This window comes from Triturus cristatus, chromosome 6 (assembly GCF_964204655.1).
Source record: "Triturus cristatus chromosome 6, aTriCri1.1, whole genome shotgun sequence".
NCBI classification, from domain to species: Eukaryota; Metazoa; Chordata; class Amphibia; order Caudata; family Salamandridae; genus Triturus; species Triturus cristatus.
In genome coordinates this window covers 1,614,763,292-1,614,785,183 of record NC_140589.1, presented here as the reverse complement: position 1 = coordinate 1,614,785,183, position 21,892 = coordinate 1,614,763,292, and the positions used below count along the sequence as shown (strand labels likewise).

The 21,892-nt window shown below is 48.1% G+C and overlaps 1 protein-coding gene across 3 annotated transcripts in view; it reads right to left on the bottom strand.

The window, feature by feature from the left end:
* Positions 1–21,892, bottom strand: part of MCFD2 (multiple coagulation factor deficiency 2, ER cargo receptor complex subunit) — a 112,460-nt gene that overhangs the window by 39,971 nt on the left and 50,597 nt on the right. For all 3 annotated transcript variants that reach the window (XM_085612752.1, XM_085612751.1, XM_085612753.1), the window contains one exon: positions 17,722–17,881. In XM_085612752.1, coding sequence (XP_085468878.1) covers positions 17,722–17,881 — 160 coding nt within the window. The remainder of the gene's footprint in view (positions 1–17,721; positions 17,882–21,892) is intronic.

The window sequence follows — 21,892 nt, the reverse complement described above, 5'->3', positions numbered from 1 at the left end:
CATAGGATGAGTGGTCAGAAAGGCAGGGTCGCCTGGCGATGACACCTGGCAACATTCTTATCCACTGGTGACCCTGTGGCAGGCCGCGACCAAGTGCCTAGTGAGACGTCAGTGAGGGCGTCCTTAAATGGCAGCAGGGGCTCCGACGAAGTAGACGCCATCTGAAGCACCTCAGTGAGGAGATTAGTCTTCTGAGCCGCCGTCGGGAGATCAAGGTGGAGGACCTTCGCAGCCCGACTGAGCACCATCGTGTACGAAGCCCCCTCCTCCATGGTGGGCAGAGGGGAGGCAAACCCCGGGTCAGAGGAGAGATCAAGGCCGCCCCCCTCCTCGATCTCATCCGCCCTGTCCTGCTCGGAGTCACACTGACTAGCAAGAGGGTCCTCAGACACCTCCCAGTCTTCCTTCCCATCCGCCGTATGTGGGACAGACTGTGGCGGCAGGGCAGGGACCGGAGAGGGAGCAAACGGTGCAGCGAACAGCGCCGAACCGACGCCGTGTCCCAATGCTGATCCCAGGTAGGGACAAAAGTGTCCGAGAACCTGGGCAGGGGCGGAACAAATGGTATCCACTGCGGCGGCAGAGGGCGGTGCCGGAGCCAAGGGCGGCGCTGGGGCCGGAGCCAGCAGCGTGGGACCTTGTGGCGCCGTCGCTGGAGCCAGCGGCGCAGGATCCTGTGGTGCCGGGGCTGGAGCCGCCGGCCTGACAGGATCCGTACACGGGACCGCGGGGCCCAAACGCGCGCCGGCGGGAGCCCGGGGCCTAAACAGGCGGTCCATGGTAGCAAGAAATTCTTGCACCTGTGCGGGAGTCGCCGACGGACCCGGGTAAGGTGGGTAGACCGCGGGACTCCCGGGCTCCGAAGGAGCAGCAGGGGCAGAGCCACGGTCCCCCTCGTCCGCATCCGGGGATTAACGGGGGAATGTCGGAAAGCGAAAACACTTCTTCGACTTCTTTTTGTGAAGTCTCTTACCCGAATCCGAGGGTGAAGACTTGGAGCATTCTCTGGAGCGGCCCCTGGATCGTGAACAGCACGGGGACGATTGCCGGACCTCAAACAGCTTCCGGCGCCGCTCCCTAAAGGCCTTCAGGGCCATTGCCAAACAGTCCATACAGGCCCAGAAGTCGTGGTCACGCTCCAGGCAGTAGAGACAGACGTCGTGGGGGTCAGCCACTGACATATTGCGACGGCAAGCCCCACAAGACTTAAAACCAGGCATCCCTACGGCACCAAAGTAGACTCAAACTGACAGGAGACAAAAGTTTCAAAAAGATAGTCAAAAAGTGACTAAGCTACGTGCTCTAACCGGATCTGCGCTTACTGGCGAGGAAAAATAAAGAACTGACGTCAGCGCGCATGGGTGGCGCCTAAGTAGTCTCCATGACGTCATCTCGGCGCATATGATGCCAGCGAAGGACGCGGAGCCGCACGACGCCACCTACCGACGCGCAGGACTGCTGACGAAAAAACGTTCCGAATCCAGTCTGACGCCTGGGGATATTCTAAGGTAAGGAATCTATCACTAACGTGTCCTTCAGATAAAAATAAATATAAAACATAAAGGGCCAGTCTAGAGTCAGGGCAGGAAGGGAGAATCTCAAGTCTCTCCACTTCAAAGGCACAACTGGGTATCAGTACTGAACCTTTGACACCATCACTCCAGTACACTTCTGGATCTGTGAAGACTGCCAGGAAGAACTGTGTGGTGCTGAAGGACTACCACTCTGCCGGACTACTACTTTGCTGGACTCCTGCCTTGCTATGATACCCACCTAGCTGCTGTTCCCCAGCCTGGGTTAGAAGGACTGGACCTGCACCACTTGAACCTAGAGTGCTGCAAAGCCATCCTTTGCCCTGGGCACCGCCCAACATTTTGCTGACTAGTACTGGTGTTAACTGACTCTAGGCTCTGTCTAACCAGACCCAGGGTCAGTGCTTTGCTGAAAGAGACACTTCGAATACAGTGAAAAAACCTACTTACACTAGGGTACACTATGGGTTAGGGTACCCCAATGATTGGCATGACCTCCCCTATAAGGGCCTAGTACATAAAAGGGCAGGGGATGGAAACTGCCTTTAAGTCCCTGGTATATAATAGGGCATGGCAGTGTAGAGGCCAGCAGCCCTTTCTACACGTGTATGTGTGCACTGCGGAAGCCTGAGGTCAGTTTAAAAGCAGCCCTGTGTTGCAGGACTACTTTTAAAATGCAAATTGTGCCCACACTCTACTTTGGTGTCTGGGGCACTTACAAATGGATAAACTACAATGTTTGGGCATGTTAGGTACCTCCAGCATCTCCCCTATGTGCCCCGGGGGGGGGGGGGGGGGGGGGTCGGTATTTATAAGGAGGCCCCCTATAAAATGAGTTTTATATGCCCTGGATTAAGTGAAATTGCACATTTCAGTCCCCACATTGTGATTAAATGCTTCACAAAATCGTTTTTGTGCTAGGATCTGCAATATTTTTACATATTCAGAACCCCGTAAGTCGCTCCTAGGTGTTCCATGAGTGGGAGGTGGTGGGGTCCTGTAGATATAAGCAGGGTTCTTATAATAGGTTATTTTATAAGCCCTGGTGTTGGAAAAATGGCCCAAGTCATTTTTCCCATTGCAAATCCCCTGCCACATAGGTAAAGGCAAGAAGTTATTAACTAATAAATTCCACATAAAAATAGCTTTTATGAAATATAAAGATTTGGACTCCTCCCCTGCGCTCAGCATCTCCCTCCCTGGCTTCGCAACAAAGCAGGCTCTGTGTGCCGCTTATGTGGATCGGATCGGGACATGCTGCATCTACTATGCGCCTGTAAAGAACTCACACCAGCACGAAAGAAATTTCTGAAACAACCTTTCAATCAACGCGGGATTTGCACCAGGAGGCAAGCTCTGCTGGCATGTTTTGCACCTAGTGATCCAAAATTGACCTGCACAACAGTAAAATATTTGAGGCTGTGTGGCAGCAAAATACCAGAAATGCAGACAATAGGAACCTAGTCAGAAAAGATATATGTAAAAGTGCAAGAGGTCTGAGGACACTTCGAACACAAAATTCAAGTTGGTAAAACTGACAAGTTATTTATGCTACTATATCTGCACAAAATTAGAAAGTTTTTTTTGCACGGTTTTTAGATACAAGAGTTTTTTAATATGTACGTGACAGTTTTTAATTGAACATATTTTTTGTATTGCAACAGTTTTAATTAACTATGCAAATAAACTGCTTGAAATTCCACCAGGAGAACATAAAATAGCATTCAAGGACTTCCCAAAATGATATTAATAAATCCAACAATATGATATTGTTGAATTTCTCCTAAAATGTACAGACAAGAAGTTATGACTTTCTTGTCTGCAACCCAAAATTCAGCCTTCCAGTGGGGTCTGTCCTGATTGGACGTGTTAAGTGGATTAGCCAGGCTCCTTTGATGTGGTGATAAATTGCCCCTGTGGTTAACAAGCTCTTCTGGGACGGCAAGGTTCTGCTACATAGGAATGCCAGAGTAGGGGGATGGAAGGATGGAAGGAGGAGACAGGCAGAAGACACCAGCTTCATTTACAACTCTCCTATTTGAACCCTTCCAGATGCTAACTTAAGGAAGGAATGGGCAGATGTGAAGGGGGTAGACTATGGAAATTAGCCACCTTGGAGGTGTGATTAGCCAGCTCTTCTCTCCCTGCTGAAAATTCTGATGTATTGTAGTGGAGACGGAGGTCCAGGTACACACATTGCTATGTTAGCATAAGCGTCTTAGAAGTTAAAACGCCATCTTGCCACTTTTGCTGCTTTTGCATACGACACTGCAGATAGAGGTTATGATTTGAAAACTGCCCTCTTGCCTTTTCTTCACATGAGAACGGTCTGTTGTTCACATCCCTAGACGTGCACCGCGACCTTGGTCTGAACATTGTGTGCAGAAACAGTCAGGGTCAACAAACAATGTATGCTTTGGAATTCAGGTTGATCGGCCCACGCTCTAGCCCTAACACACACACACAGCTGCAAATATCTGAAACTCGAGCGCCTTTAATATTGCAGATGCATGCATGAGATACTCACTTTGGAGAAGACTTTTTCCAGACACAGAGCAAAGCTGATCCTGTGATGTGATTCACCTAAGCTGATATTTACGGTATGGGGTTCCCCATTCAAACCTAGAGACCTTCTATTAGTCTAATAATACTAGCTTAATAGCGAAGGGAGGGTGGTTGTATTCCACTATCATTTGTAACAAGATTTCTCCCTTCATTTTCTATGGTATTGTAACAATGCTGATGGTTTTAGTCTTTTTTTTTTTAAACCGTTTATTACAATCTCAAATAGTTACAAGTATGGGCCTACAACCTTCTGGCCGGCCGCTAGAGTAGCAGTAGCATATACATACAGAAAAATCTCTTGGCGGTGCGAAAAGAGTGAATCAGGAGATATCAGTAGTGCAGGCCACATAACTCCGAACCCACAATACGGTTTCCTTTTGTCAAAACACAACAACACAAAAACAACCACACCCGCAAGGCAACCCGCAATCCCAAGTGACAGCACGCGCTCCTTAAGTGGGGGACCCCAACCAATCGCCAAACTCTGAAGAGGGGAATGAGAACAGATCAGGGACTGGGGAACCACGTGCCCATGGCTGGGGGAGGGGATCGGCTAGGGGGACGGAGCTGGTGAAGCAGCCGGCAGCAGCGGCGGCGGCTCGCAAATACCCCCGCGATAGGCGTTCCAGGGGCCCCAGATTTTCACCCACGCCCCAGGCTTACCCCTCGCAACATACACCACCTTTTCACGAAACATACACCAATCCATGTGTTCTTTCCAGGCCGACACCGCCGGAGGCCTCTGGGATCCCCACAATTGAGCAATGTCACGCTTAGCGATCATGTATCCCAGAGTCACCCACCGCGTCTGCGGAACCGAGTAGTCAGTTGGCTCCCACACATTCAGCAAGCATCTCCTCGCTTCAGGCAACAGCACGACACGCGTAACCACTCGCAGGACCTCATGCACACCACGCCAGAATCGCTCCACCTTTGGGCATTCCCACAGAATATGCAAGAAAGTTGCCAAAGCACCACAGCCACGCTTACACAGTCCATCCTCAGCTAAGCCCATACGTAGAAGCCTTGGCCCCGTCACATAGACCCGGTGGAGGATCTTAAGCTGGACGAAGCGAAGGCGAGCCGGGATGGCCACCTCCTTCGGAGAAGCCACCGCGGACATCCAGTCCTCGTCGTCCAATTCCAGCCCATCAGCAACCCAGGCCTCGCGGAGGCCAGTCAGCAGGCCCGATCGGTCGTTAATCAGTTTTTTGTATATGAGGGAGATCGTGCTGTCTGGGACATGGCCATCCAGCACTCTGTCCTCCAGGGGGGAAGACTCCGGAATGGACGCGACATCCGGGAAGACGGAGCCCAGCGCGTGGCGGACTTGTAAGTACCGGAAGTACTCACTGCCTTGCAACTGAAACTCCGTCTGCAGCATCTCGAAAGTTTTGAATCCCCCCCTCGTCCAGAGATCTCCCACTGTGCTGATGCCGATCGTGTCCCATTTCTCGAAGCCCTTCGAGGTCCACAAGGAGCCCAACCTCGCCGATGCATATAGCGGTGACGCCCGGGTCAAACGGTCCTTCCACCCCATAGCTGCGTTAGCCGCGTGCCATACACGCACCATGACATGCGTCGGTCCCGTCAGGCGAGGGTCCGGCGCGCCAGAGTAAAGCGCCCGATTGTAGTCGCCACCGGGCAGGAGCATCTTGTCCATTTCAAATGCCGGGTTCAGGGCGGGCCCGTAAAGGCCATGATTAATCGCAGCTAGCTGGGAGGCCCAGTAATACCGTTTAATATCCGGGAGGGCAACCCCCCCATCGTACCACGGGAGCGTCAATTTAGCCAAGGCGATACGTGGCCTCCCGTCCCAGAACAGGCGACGCTGCAAACTCTCCACCTCTCGGAAGTAGCGCGCCGGAACCAAATCCATAGTGTTCTGGAGAGCGTACAAAAAGCGCGGCAACGACATCATTTTGAACAAGGCCGCTCGGCCCAGCGGCGAAAGCGGCAGACGCCGCCAACGCACCACGTCCTCCTTCAAGCGCTGGAGGGGGGGCAGCAAATTCCGCTCGTAGCGGGCCTCCGGGTCCAGAGTAATATATATACCCAGGTACCGAAACCCCTGGGAGGCGATCTGGATCGGACAGTCCTGTGGTAGGACCGGAGCCTCCCCGGCAAGCACATATACACAGGATTTCGCCCAGTTGATGACGAGGCCTGAGTTGCGACCGAATGAGCGCAAAACATCAACTAGGACGATCAGTGATTTACGCGGGGAGGCAAGATATAGAAGGATATCATCAGCGTAGAGGGACACACGGTCCTCATGCTCGGGGGTCCAACGGAGACCACGGATGGAAGGGTGCCACCGCAGCCACTCCGCCAGGGGCTCCAGGGCCAGTGCAAACAGGAGAGGCGACAGGGGGCAGCCCAGTCGCGTACCCCGTCCCAGTGCGAATGGGGCCGAAACTCGTCCATTCACCACCACCTGCGCCAATGGGCCGGAATACAACAATTTGACCCAGCTGATGAAGCCCGGTCCGAAGCCAAACTTCGCCAGCATCGCCCAAATGTATGGCCACTCAAGCGTATCAAACGCCATGGTGGCATCCAAGGACGCCAAGATGGCCGGTTCCCGCACGAACGGAACACGCGCGAGCACCCCGTGCAAGCGTCGCAGATTTAGGGCCGTGTTACGATGGGGTATGAAGCCGGACTGGTCTTGGTGGACCAAGTCGCCCACCACGCCGACCAGCCGGTTGGCCAGCACCTTGGCGAGGATTTTGGGCTCCGCATTCAAGAGCGAGATAGGCCTATAGGATGTGACCCGCTCACGGGGCCTCCCCTCCTTGTGGATCACCACGATCGTGGCCAGACGCTGGTCCGGCGGAAGGGAACCCCGCGAGCAGGCCGCCAGGAACATCGCGCGCAGGTGGGGCGCCAGCACATCCGGTCGCAGCTTGTACAGCTCGATAGGAATGCCATTGGGGCCCATGGCCTTGCCAGATGCGACCGAGCGGATAGCAAGGGCAATTTCGTCCGAGGTGGGAGGAGCGTCCAGCGAATCCCTGTCCTCCACCGAAAGGGAGGGCAGCGCGATGTCCCGAAGCAGGGCATGGGAATCCTCCTCCGAGCAGGGAGAAACCGGGGAATATACCTCGCGGAAATAATCCGCGAAGCAGGAGACAATGGCGTCCGGCTCGGTGACACATACACCATCCATCCTCTCGATCAACGGAACCACACGACTCGCTCTCTCCTTTTTATCCAACCACGCTATCAATTTACCAGCCTTATCACCCACATCATACAGTCGCCCCTGTTGCTCTCTACTGAGGCCCCTGGCCGCCTCCGTGACGAGGGCCCTATAGGCCGCCTGCTTGAGGTGTAGAACATGCAATGTGGCATCCGTCACCCCGCTCCCCAGGTCACCCTCTAGTTCAGTAATTTCGGCCTCCACCCGGGTTACCTCCTCCCGCTCGCGCCTCCGGGCATGGGAGATAAAGGAGAGGGCCTCCCCCCTAAGAACTACCTTAAAAGCCTCCCAAAGGGAGAGGGCAGAAGGGACAGACCCCACATTCTCCTCAAAGTACCGCTGCAAGGATTTGATCAATTCGGCTCGAATAGTGGGGTCGCGCAGGTACCAGGTATTAATTGGGGCCACCCTGCCCTCCCCCCTCGGGAAGACATCCAGATGCAGCAGTAGTGGGGAGTGATCTGAAATACCCCGCGCCAAATGGCGCACCTCTCCCACCCTCCCAGCATAGGCCGCAGGAACAAGGATATAATCAAGCCGCGAGAGGCTACCATGGGCACCCGAGTGGAAGGTGTATTGCAGCTGAGCGGGATGCTTTAATCGCCAGCAATCCACCAATCCTAGTGTATCTAAGAGGCCGGACAGCGACGCCTGTGCCCGGGGGAGGTCCCTGGGGGGATGACGATCCATAGACCCTGAAGCCACCGCATTGAAGTCCCCCCCAACTACCAGAAGCCCATCCGGGAGGTCAAGGAGGAGGCGCCCCAGGTCCGCAAACGTGGTAGATTGCAACCCCGGCGGAACGTACACTGATACAAAAACGACCACTCTGCCCTCCATTCTACCCACCAAGACAGTGTAACGTCCCCTCTCATCATGGCGCACCTCATCAATCTCCAATGGGAGCGAGTTCTTAATCATGATGCCCACCCCCCGTGAGCCCGAGGTGAAGCCCGAATGGGCCACCAAGCGATAGCCTCTCCGATTCATGGCATGAAAGGAATTACCTATAAGGTGTGTCTCCTGCAGGAAGATCACATCTGGTGAAATTCGTTTCAGATACTGCAGGACCACACCACGCTTAATCCTATCCCCCAGTCCGTTAACGTTCCATGATAACACAGTCAGGTCCCTACCCCCCATCATACATGGAAGCCATCAATCGTCCCCCAAAGAGCATCTCAAAAACAACAATACAGTAAAGGGTTCGCCTTGCGGTGCAAACAAACAACACTCCACCCCCACCCACCCATCCCAACAGAACTCCCCCCACCCTGCACCCCTGCATGAGCCCAGACAGCCCCCCCAAAGTGCAGTGTGCCTGTCGCCCCATAGATGAAAAACTAACTAGTCCCCCAGAGGAGGAGGGAAAGCCCCCAACGGACCCCGTACGACCTCCATAGGAGGGGAACATACACGATCAGTGAATGGTAACCAAAATGTTGTCCAGAGCAAGGCCTACTTTTCACCCCTCAGTTCTGATCCGGTGCGCCCTCCCCGCCAACCGCACCCCCCCACCCCCCCGGCCCCGATCCCCAGGCAGAGTATCCAACCAGTCCCCAGCCGCCTCGGGACGGTCAAAAAAATGCGTGCGACCATCCACCTCTACCCTCAGCTTAGCTGGAAAAAGCATTGAGTACTTAAGGTTCATGTCCCGTAGGCGACGTTTAACTCCGAGAAAACTCAGTCTCTGCTTTTGGACCGTCGGAGTAAAGTCAGGGTAAAAATTCACGTCCATATTATCAAGCTTGACCGGTCCCTGTAGCCTGGAAGTCTGCAAGATAGCGTCTCTGTCCCGAAAGTTAAAAATCCGGGCAATGAGAGGCCGCGGCGGAGCTCCGACCTTAGGTCTTCCTCCGGGGACCCTGTGAGCACGTTCCACCGCAAAAAGTTTACTCAGCCCCCGTGGCTGGAGATGGGTGAGGATCAGGTCTTCCACAAACAAATCTGCCGCCTCCTCCTCCCGTCCCTCCGGCACCCCGACAATACGAACGTTGTTCCTCCGGGCCCGACCCTCGGCGTCCTCCAATCGACGGTCCATCATGGCGCTCGCCTGGCCAAGCCGGTGCACCTCCTTTTGAAGGGCCGCCACGTCTGTAGTGAGACTTAAGGTGGTGTGGGCCAGGGAATCGACCCGGTCATTTGTTTTAGACAAGTCGGCTCTCACCAGGCCCACCTCCACCAGGGCCGAGTCTATCTTCTGCGCCAGAGTATCAAAGCGCTGGTCCACCGAGGCCTTCATTTCGGCAATGGCGCCCATGACGTCCCGGAGGGTCGGATCCGCGGGTTGAGCAGACGCCTCAGCCGGGCCCGCGGGGGATGTACGCTGTGCCTCTGGGGATCCCTTCTGGAGGGTGTAGCGGTCCATACTGTTTGACTGCTGTGCCGGGCCGCGGCGGGTCGATTTCACCTTGGCCCGGTCGCCATCTTGCTTTGTGGACATGTCGCTCTCCCGAAGTCGTGCCAATCTCCTCGAAGGGGCCGATAAACCAGTTCACAGGTTCCGGGGGGGGGGGGTTGACCACTGCACCGCAGGACAACTCACAGCCGGCGGGTCAGCCGGGCACAGGGGCAAGGCCACACCACCGCACCCCGCTCCGCAACCCTACCTCGCTTGAGGGCAAGGAGGGCGCAAAAGCGAAAGTGAAAGCGCGGGGTACGCGAGTCGCCCAGCCCTGCCCGCCGTTGTTGGCTTTGTCCCCGGATCGCCCCACAACTCCAATCCGGGGGGCCGGCGCGGAGAAGGCCGCAATCTTCGATCGGTGCTCCCACCAGTGTCCGGGGTCCGATTCGAAAACGGAAAACGGGTGCCGCCTCAGCTCGGGTACACAGACACAGTCCCCTCGTCAAAGACAGGATATAATCAGGATTAATTCAGGAGGTCGCGGAGGTCCTCGGGAGCTTCGCACCTACGCGGCCATCTTGGTTGCGCGCTAGGCTCCTCCTCGATGGTTTTATTCTTAATCATTTGTCTGCTTATGTTAGCTAAAGTACTGCATCTTAGGACACGTAGTTTATACAATAAACATTTTAAACTTAACTGTGTCTCTGATTACTCTTGTTGTGGACTGATATGAGAAAAATAATGAACAGGTATTTCTGATTCCCACCATTCGTGAGAGTACTCTAAGTCGCATGTTCTGGGTTGTCTAATCATTGGTAGCTTTGAGATGATACGGAGAGCGAATGAGACACTGATGCTAGTCGGATAGGGGTTCTGAGTACTGAGGTAAGTTTTTGGTACACAGCAATTGACTGAGGTCCTGGTTTCCTGCGCATAGTTCTGTGCATGAGCAGAATCCCCGCAACAGTATTGAATATTGGCGAAATAGTGCTTTCTGGGATATCCTTGTGCCACACTTTGGAGAAAGTGGTCATGCTCTAAAGGTGTTGCCCTGCACCTCATTGGACAGCAGTGCCCTCCTGCTTGACGCAATACTGAATAAGTATCTGAGAGGAGCAGTACCTCTCATATCTGCTGCTTGAAACTCAAGATAGAAGAAGGGTCCAGGCTAAGAAGTTTGATTTGCACCAACCAGGACCTGCACTCTGACTGAGTGCACCGGCTGCACAATCTGAAACTACAGCCCTGTGGAATACCTTGCTTCAAAAGGGCTAAACAGTGGACTCCCTGCAAGCTACAGGTTAAAAGAACTCACCTGCATCAACTTCACAAATAATCTCTTGCCTGGAGTGTATCCAGTGAATGTTTAAAAGTGCTGTCTGGGTGCATTGTGGGAACTGTGGTCCCAACCTTTCAAGTACCATCTCGGAGATTGCAGACCCTCAAATTGTGTTTTGGACACTTTAGAAATTAGTTTGGGAAAGTTTGGTGAACGTTTGTGAAAAAGCTCCAGAGGGTGACTGGACTCCCACAGAAAGGCAATCCTTTGAGCCCTCACTGAATCTGGCCTGCTAGAGGAGTCTCCACGACGTCTAGTGAGAAATCCTCCTAAATGTGAATTTGTCTCCGTCAGGGGCAATCAAATGTCCAAAAGTGTCACTATTAGTTTCTAAGCACTAGAAAGTGTTTAATCTTTAAAAAATCATATCTTTGGTTCCCTACAGTGGATTGTTTTTGTGTTGGTGTTGTTTTAAAGATAAAACCATTTCCTATTTTTTATAAATTGGCGTTGGATTTTTATTGTGCGTTTTGTAATTATTTAGTGAATTGGTGTTTTTAAATGCTTTACATACCTGTCTTTGAGGTTAAGCCTTCCTGCTAGCAGCCAAGCTACTAAAGTTTGAGCATGGGAATAATTATCTAAGATCTATTCTGAGCCCTTTATTGTGTTAGTGGTATTACTGTCAGTGGTAAATGCATATCTGCCACTACTAATGAACCACTTTCCAACACAGAGTGGCTACAAGAGCTTGCTGGCTTGCCTCCTGATTGAAGACTCCGGGACATAGGAAGACTTCCAACTTACTTGCAACTCCCTCTGGACTCTGCCATCTCGGAGTCTGCCCTGCCAAGTGGTGCCACACAAGTCCTTGACCCTTGGTAGTGAGGCCTCAGGTGCTTGTTCAGCCAACCCATGCACCTTCATCGGAACCAGCGCAACATTGCCTTTGCGGGGATCAGAACCGGCGTATCTTTACTTTTGAATGGATTGGAACTGGCGCATCCCCGTTGTTGCAAGGAGTGGAACTGACGCATCGCCTTCAGAACCAGCTTATCACTCTCGGAACCAATGCATCGCTGCTTTTGCGTGGGGAAAACCGACGCTTCTCCCTCTGTTGCGGGATTGGAACGCATCACATCGGCTGCACCCCGCATCTTCCTCAACGTCGACGCAAACCAGGATAAAAGTACTTTTGTTCAGCAGGCCCGAGCCTGAGCTCCGTAGTGAGTGGTTTGAACATTTGACTTTTACCACGGTCCAGCACAACCAGATATGTCAAACAGGAGCTTATTGCTTGTAAGCGGTATTTTACAGTTTATTCTTTAAAAATTCATGTCTCAAGTTCCACTAAGTGGATTTTGTTGTTTGTTTTATTTAATTAAATTTGATTTTTCTAACCTGGTGTGGAATCTTTTTCTGTGGTGTTTTAACTCTTTGAAGTGTTTGATAAATACTTTAAACATTACACTTTGCCTCTTAAGTTAAGCCTGACTGATATGTGCCAAGCTACTGGAGGGTGAGCACAGTTTAATTTAAGGTGTTTGTGACTGATCCTGACTAGGATTGTGGTTCCTGCTTGGACAGGGTGCATACCTCAGCAAACCAAAACTCCAATTTCTAACAGTGCATATGCTCTATTACCACCAATAAGTGCATTTACCCATGGTTATTATTGAAAACTGCATTTACTCCTAAAATGATTGAACCTTTGACATGAAGTTTGTTGAGCTTCAAGGCATACCTAATGTGTTTATATATGACCCTTCAGGGGAGTCAGAGGTGATTAAGCAATGTCATCAAAGGGTATTATGTATATTTGTAAATTACTGCGCAGTATTGAGTAGTGTGTGTGTAATAAATGTACTTTTCCTTTTTCGAAAGAAAAAGCACAAACTGGACAATTATTTGAGGGTTATTATTGCGTACCAGGGGATGGTGATTATTAGCCCACAGCACCTCCCTTTAGTAGGCCATGGACTGCTCTGCTCCACTACCCTGAAAGAGTCAAGCGCTACATTGGGGTATTTGTTTCCCAGTGGAGGGCGAATGTGGACCCATTACTTGTGAAGGTCACACAACTAATGGTCTGTTACCTTACAGACCATCACGGTCATTCCTCCCATGTGTTTCATCACACCACAAACTCAATCACGAGTCATTAAATCTGTGGTGTGATGAAACACGTTGAGTGGAATATGAGCAACGCACTCATCGTTTTATAATGTTTATCCTGGCAAAAAAAGCACTACCTAGGTTTAAAACTACTAATCTCAGTTGTGTCTCATTATATTGATATCGATATTGATGTTAAGATTATTCATGTATATAGATGCACACTGAAAATGTTAAAGTACACTGCACGTGCGCATCAAACCCAGTGCAATGAATGTGCAAATATCCTTTTTGTACCGCTTACCTACACTAAACATACTGTAGCCTACAGCCACTACGGGCATACTAAGTTTAGTTCATGTGCACAGGGCAAATGCTGACAACCTTCAAAAGCAGAGCATGTTTAGTACATAAGCACAGAACAAGCAATAAATGGCGTGTAAGCAATTCACCACAGAACTACACCAAACATTTTCCCACAGTAGCCGTTGGCTGCAGGCACCTTTAATAAATATGTGGCATACACACAGTATATTAAACAGTATACAGCCTCTAGATGTGGCCCATAATTATTTCAAGTGTAGGCCAAGCAAAAGGGCACTACATGCCCAGCACAGCTGGCGGCATCATGTGTTATGGGAGAATGTGGCAAGCAAGCAAAAATTGCTTCAGATAAGACAAATAAGATGTGCAATATTTGGATATGTTCTGAGTTTACTGCATGTAGGGAGTATAAACACGCTTCCTTCAGCTTTTCTCGGTGCAGGTGTGTGGTGTTCACAGTGCACGCGTGTACCACTCAAGTACACCAAACTTGGCAGATTGTCTTTCAGCTGTGACGTTTAGGGTATATAATGAAAAGACCTTTTATGTGAACTTTACGAAAAACTCAGATTCACCAAACAGCTCATAGCATTCGGCTGTGGGGTAAGCTTAATATTTTGTTTGTTTATTTAGGGGGGCTCAACTACTGTGTGTAGGGTGCAAAGGATACAATGGTACAGAGATATGGATAATATGGTTACAGCACTTTGGCAAAGTGCAGTTGTGTGCAGCAAGCCTCAAACCGCATTTGTAAGAAGATAGGATATAAAAACCTTATTGGTTGCATCCCTGAGATTCTGCAACAGCTACTTTATTGCAAAAGTCAGCATTAGGCTTAGGCATCTGATTGGTTACAGAGCATCAATGACAAGCTAAGAATTCTGTGACGCAGAGTGAGCAAATACTCCTGCAGGTTTCACCTTGTCCTAGTCACATGTACAGTGAAAGAGGTGCATGCTCATTGCTCATAGAGATTTTGAAATACTATCCTCTAGTAGGAGGTGGGGTACGAGAGTGTTCAGGGGAGTCAGTCTCTGGATATGCAGCCACCTCCAGAAGACTTTACAGTATCTGGCTTGGCAAATATCCAGTAGGTTTGAGGTGATGATTGCAGGCAACTAACTCATTAGTAAGAAAACCCTGGATAAGGTCTATAATGCCTCAATTTGCAAACTCACCTGTTTTTATAATACCTTGTGTACCTGATGCAGAACAATTGCATGGCTTCCTCCTTAAATCAGAAACCAGTGTATGCTCTTCCATTTCAAACTTTATATCCATCATCATCTTGGTCGAGTAGCAGGGTATCATCTGCTTACATGCGATATCCATGTTATTTATGGGCTTCCTTTTATAATCATCATATTTTCTCTTCTATGTATCCTACTGTTTGAATTGTATACAGTTTATTTAGGTGTATGTTTAAAATAGAAGAACACATTTAATCATGTCCTTATTCATTAAAACATGTGGGAGGCATGATAATTAAGTCAGCTTGCACATTTTCATGTGTTTCTGCATACACTACATTTCTTCTTCAAAGGTTATGAACATGGCTTCACAGAAATCGGTATCTTTACTTCTCGTGTACTGTTGTTAAACAATTGGCAAGGCTTCACAGAGTGTAAGTAAGTGAAAGCCTGTAAGGGATTTGCTACTAATTGCTTATTCTGAAAAGGATCAACAATGTTCAGCTACAATGTATAAACTAAACCAGAGTGTAACAAGAGAGGTATTTCGTAGCAGGGACTCGAGGCGGAGGGCCATACAGAGCTGTAAACCATTCGTTCGCTATAGACGGCATATGCAGACTTCATTTGACTGGCTTATCTGCCAGGCTTGCAGACGAAAATAGCAGATTCTGTTTGTTTTCTGAACATTGGTTCTGTTGTTCAGAAGAGAAATGAAAAGCTCTGAAAATAAACGTAGGCCACTGTTGATGCTAAGTTTAGCTTAGTTATCCTAGAGGAAGAAGGGGGTGGGGAATTTATAAAAAAAATCCTTATGATATAATCATATCACAATATTTGCATTATTCACCCTTCAGATGAGTTTGAGCAAAATGCTAAGTTAAAAGCAATTAGGATAATACTGCCTTTCAGGTAAGTGGATAACTTGAGTTTACCAGAACTTCCCCCATCTTTGATAGTAGAATAGCCAGAGAAAGCTCAGTAGAAGCTATTTTGTTTTTGAAGACTGGAGTAACTATTACATGTTTGAAATGTGGGGGTGTTACACTGTTGGAGAGGAAGGTTTTCAAAACGCTGGCGGTAATGGTCTTTGAAGTCCCCCTCACTGCAAAGGCACAACTGGGATAAGAATTGGTTCTTTGACTCCACCAAACTAGGCACTACTGAACCAGTGAAGAACTCAGCCAGGAGGAAAGACTGCTGTGCTCCTACAAGGACTGCCACTTTGCTGAACTGTTGCCTACTACCCTTTGCCCTGCTGTGGAAAAGGACTGGATCCATCTCACTTGAACCCAGAGTGACTGAAAGGTCTTGCCCCCTGTTCTGAAGTGTGAAGGGCATCTGCCAAGTGGTGCCAGCCGAGTCCAGGGCTCTCGGAAGTGAGTTTTCCGTGGTGACTAAGCACAATCAACATATCGTCTCCATTGCACCGATGTGAACTGATGCATCCTCGACGATGTATTGCTGCTCAAAGACATCGCTTTGACACGTTGCTCGATGACGACGGACTGCACGGCTCGATGAGGATGCGGCAGCGGAGGGTCTGTCTGTGCTTCGACAGGGAGCACACCTCTGCCAACCAGAAACTCAAAATCTAACAAACCCTGAATAAACCATTGCAGACATTGGTGGATGGAGTAGACTTGCACTGTGCAGCTATAGGAAATGGAAGACAGAGCAATGAAATGAACTGAATCTACCTGTTAACCACCAGGTATAAAGATTTTGGAGATGGATAGAGCAAGGGTGTATGTTCAGGCGGGGATATCCGAGATGGCCATCACTAGCTCAATCAAAAGGAGACTACCATTTTGTACAAAACAAACACACACACCTACCCACCCATCCACCAACCACAGAGTCCAAATGGACACCATCATTCACCATACTATATTTGACCATTCCTCTCACTCTCCTTCCCTCTTTTATCCCACACTTTTTATCTCACGTATGGTATTGATAGACCGTTTCAGGTGAGACCTGGTGGGCAATCTTTTCACAGGGTACACATAAAAAAAAAATCCAGTGCACCAGAACTATAACCTCACTTCCACCAATCCACTAGTCACCACATCTCCTGAATTGAAGAGGCAACAACTATCCCCACTCATAAGGGGGCACCCAATGTGCAGAAAACGGGTCTTGGCCCCACTGAAACAAGAGCAGTCTACGTACAGAGGGAATATGGCCTAGCAGTTCAGGCTGGACTTCCCTTTTTGTGGTCAGTCTCTATATTGGCAGATTGTGGAAATAAGGTGAATTCAGAGGTAAGCGAGAGTAATTCTAAGTGGTTGTCATTAATCCAAGTATTTCACCCATCATCTTTTTTATTGAGACTGATCCTTACCTGCTTTTCTCTACCTTGATCACTAAGTTCATAACACCAGCATCAGTAAAATGGATAGCCGAACATTATGCATACTTTAAACACCTTCTCCTCTGCCTCACCAAGTTAAATTCAGGCTTGACTTTTATGGGTCAAAAGTCAATATTGCCTGATGGATTTGTTATTCACACATGTGAAACATTAATGGTCTTGGTACTAATTCAGAAATATTGTGGTATTTGGTATGCCAGTAGGCACTCACTCTGCGGTGGTGCAATACCGATTCAGAATGGCGTTCAGAATGGCTGAGGCATGCTTTTGGGGAGCGCAGAAGATTTGGGGTTACCTTTGACCTTTCCGTCCCTACTAGGTTGGGCTGTTAAAAAGTATGATATTCATAACTTTAACTAAAACAGGTTTGTGTTAAGATGGTACAACAAAGGCTCACTCTCATCTACAGGTTGAACGGATTTACTTCCTGGATTACAACAAAGCACAGCACAGCATTCGTTTGTTACTGCGCCAGAGCCTAGCTTTCTAAATTCAACATGCATATTGTTGCCACATGCAAGGCGGTTGAATGGTCATTACATTGTAAATCCTCAATAGAAAGAGTTGTATATGTAAATTCAGAGTACTACCCCATCTCCAGTGGACTGCTCGAGAAGAATTAGAGGCATTAACAAGTAAATGACAACCATATGAATAACGATAAGATTATCTGAACTGTTTAAGCAGTGAAAACCATTGGTCCTATTTACAAAGACTAATGGTATTGCCAATTCAATATTTTAAAGTATCACTTGGGCTTAGGAATGTATGCGCAATGTTTCCCGCTCACCTCTTTATGCACATGTGAAATAGCAGCTGCAAGTTCCAAACCATCCAACAAATTATTTCCATCCGAATCGTGCATTTTAAAATAATGAAGTTGAAGCTCTTGGGAAGACATCTCCTGTTCAGGTTTGTCAATCACACCGTCTAGGTGGTCCATAATGTGACTGAAAATATAACAATTCAAATTTTAAAATGTTACACTTAACTCCCAAAGATAATGAAGCTTAGAACAATGCGTCCTCTACAAGGTTCCACCCCACCTTTTAAATTGTCCACCAAAATCAGAGAAAACCTACGGAAACACTTTAGAATGTGCACGTTGAATGGCAAAGGAAGTCCAAATAACTTTTCATTTTAAAAAACTGACAGTTTACTTTATCACCATAGAGAAAAATTATTATCAAATTACGCAATTGTGAAAATGTGGTGGAAAGATAAACAAGGTCCCCTTCTTTTCGACTAAGCACCGGACACAATGATCACTACTCACACAAATATGCAGGTGATACGACGGTGGCCCACCTCAAACCACAAAAGCAGTACACACACCAGTATCAGTATTGTACATCATCTGATATGATCATTTATTATAATGTATTCTTCAGATACAATCTGAATAAGAATGAATGTAGCAATGATAAAAGAAAAAGGGCACAGGTTAGGTACGCAGTCACATTTCATCAGAAACCCCTCATCAAGTAGTCCAATTCCCCAAGTTGTAACTAGCGGACTAAATGTGTAGCTGTATTACTTTTATCTTATGTTGAGCCCCATGGAGCCTTCAGGTTTGATTTTATATTTATAAAGCGCAGACTAATGCCTACTGCGGTGTCTAGGTGCTAAAACATAAGGGCAAAGTTAAATGGGAGGAGACAGATGCATCTCTGACCTACTGTGAACACCGCTACAAAGTAAAAAGTCAGGTCTTAGGGGCTTTCCTGAAAGAAAGCAGTTCTGAGCAATTTGTTAAATGGCTGGGAAGGATGTTCCACATTTTAGACGTAGTGATAAATCTTTTGCCACCCCAGTTAGCTAATCTGAATCTGGGGACCTCAACTAGATTGTGGGAGGAGGATCAGAGATTTTTGGGTGGAACATACCAGAGGAAACGATGTATTAGGTATGCCGGTCCGGAATGGTGTAAGGCCCTAAAGGCAATGCATAAGGCTTTAAAGTCGATCCTTTTCATCATGGGGAGCCTATGAAATCAGAAAGGGGTCATCTTGCGTTCAGCACATATATTGCTACATAGCGAACAATACTTATGTATCAATTATGGCCAGTACACAAAATCATACAGCGGTGGTATCTCCTCTTCTTCCATCAAGACAGATTTTACAAGGTTGCTTCCATATTTCAGATACCGTATTTATTATAGAAGTTTAGAGAATGGAATATCATTTGAAGGGTCTTTCTATGTGAGATTGGGAAAACGTGACAATATAGAGCATAATATGTCAGTATGAACTAACTGAATGGGTCTTCGTAGAAAATAAGCATATATTTTCATCACACGCTCCAATGAAATCAATGCACGAATAGTGACCTTGCCAACTTACAGCAAGGCCTGTATTAAATGCAACATTATGCAAACACAAAAACCCATATCACATCGCCAAGAGCAAATTTTGCTCCAGAATGTTTTTCACAATCATGCTGTGGTGCACGATAGGTGATTTAACTCCTCAGCTGGATGTCAGTCAAATGTGAAGGACCTTTTACACCTAATGTGACATCTAACTACCCTTACTTTGTGTATGCTCGCCAAGAGTATTTTCACGCTCCTTTTGATGATAAACCGAAGCCGATTTTGAACCCCATGTAGTGTTAATCAAATTTGAGGTTGTAGTGAGGCATCCCTTACGTGACCTCTTACTTCTGCATTCTAACTGTACTCAGTTAAACCTTACAGCTACATATCGTGGCAGTCCCCTATTAAATCTTCCCAAGATCAATAGGCTGCACATTTTTCCTGAGATAAAATTATTGTCACTAAACAAAAAAGCAGATTTTCATATTGGATCACACTGCATAAATCATAAACTACCCGAGATATCCAACTTCAAGCTGGCCAATCAAAAGCTATCCTCCAATATTGCTAACACAGAGCCCTTACAGCCATTCCTGAAACCTCCATGAGCGACAAATGCTGTTGTCTCATATTGTCCTTCATTACAATTATTATTATTTTTTTTATGAAGGAAAGTTGCGTGGACTGATTGACTAGGAGTTTTCCTTTTAGTCTCAAAGAACACAAAAATCTTTTACAGAAAAAAGGTAAAATCTCAGGTTACGACAACGAGAAATGGGAGCTACATCTCACCCTGCATGTTAATGGGAAGGTCATCATCCAGTCCTGGGATATCAACCTTAACTTCTACACGTGGATATCCTAAAGATTCTACCTTTACTAGGGACGGTAACACAGATGCCATTTCTAAGCTACCACCAGCTATCACTTCTCTACTTCCTAATGTCCTCATTATCACTCACACACCCCTCAAGGAATTAAAGCAGACAGCATGATGCCAGCATAAATCAAGGTAGTTTGGAACACAAAACGGAAATAAGAACTCTATAAATGACAGAGGTAGAAATGCTGCCAAAGACCATACTCACAGCATCTCCCAATAACTAACACAACCCCTCTAAAGGATCTCTTTCTGTCAACCAAACTCAACCGAGTCCAGCTACACCACAACAACAACATATAAACTAACTGCACAGAAGGACTCGACCACCAGTAAGCATGGTTCACATGCTTACTGCTTGTTGAGAAATGACTTACCTCATCTTTCATTACAGTCACTTGATACTGACCAGAGCACAACCCTCTTTTCTATGCTCCAAAATGAACTGGTGGACATCAAATGGAAGCTACATCACATCAGGGGCGGCTCCTCCATTAGGGCGTAGGGACGCTGCCCCACTAGTTTCTCACAGTGCGAGAAGCAGAAACATAAAATGGTAAAACTACCATTTTATGTTTCTGCTTCTCACACTGCAAGAAAGCAGTAGTGCCTGGTTGGGAGCGGGCGGGTCTGCTGTAAAGCAGGGGAGGCGTCGCTAGCCCACTGTTGTGGGCCCCGACTGTTTGGACGGCCCTCTGGGGACAACCAAAGCAGTCATGCGCACTCTCCCTTTTCTCTATGTATGCAGCCTACATAGAGAAAAAGGCCTCCCTACAGGTGCCCGACCTCCGCACCAATCACAACGCTGCCATTGCAGCATTGTGATTGGCTTAAACGGAGGGGAAGGAGGATGCCTGTGGATTCGAAACACGCAGACCCGGCCAGGAGCAGCAGGAAAACGCAGGACCCGGGGGAAGTTTTTATATTTTTTATTGTAACCCGCTTGACACGCCCCCCCCCCCCCCCAACCACTGCCAGTAATGCCAGCCACGACTGGCGTTGATGCTCTTGGAATGGCTTAAAAAATTCCGCAGCTCGTTGCGTTTCTAAAATTACTTCACAAAAAATGTAATACAAACCATTATAGCTTTTGCGTAATCTTTGCTTAGTATACATTAATGGTGGTTCTAAAAAACGCTGTTGACCAGACAAACAAGGAGATGCTGCAAGGCCTTGCACTGACATCCAGGGAGTTCTGAAAGGTCAAAGCAAGTAACTGCGTCATCCACTGCGCAGAGACAATGAACAAGTCGGTGTCTATCCTCCAGGATGATGACGCTATTGTGTGAGAGCTGTGGGACTAAACTCGCTTTAGAAGAGGGGAGATCATGTATTCCACGCATATTGTACCAAGTCATACATTTTTCCAAAACTAAATGAGCCACACGAAGAAAAAAAAAAAAAAAAATCAATAAAAGGAGTGACTCATGGCTTTGATTTTATGAGTCGGGTTACCAGAATCATGTGCTGAGAGATGTCACAGTGACCCCATTAACGAGTGCTTTGCTGCGATGTCACTTTGTCCAATACTGTATATGATAAGCAATTGTGCAGATTAGAAAATGCTGTTGCAGTGTAATTCTTTTCAGCTTCAGCCAGAGTTGGTGGACATTACCCTGGCTGAAGAGCTGGCATCAGCCCCGATGCCGGGCCTCCTCTCAGCATGTCTGTAGTTCCCGGCACAGTTTCTCACTATTACTTAAGTGATGATGAGGCTGTTCTGAGGTGCATCTGTTCCCTCTGGTGCACTGCCGGACCCCATGG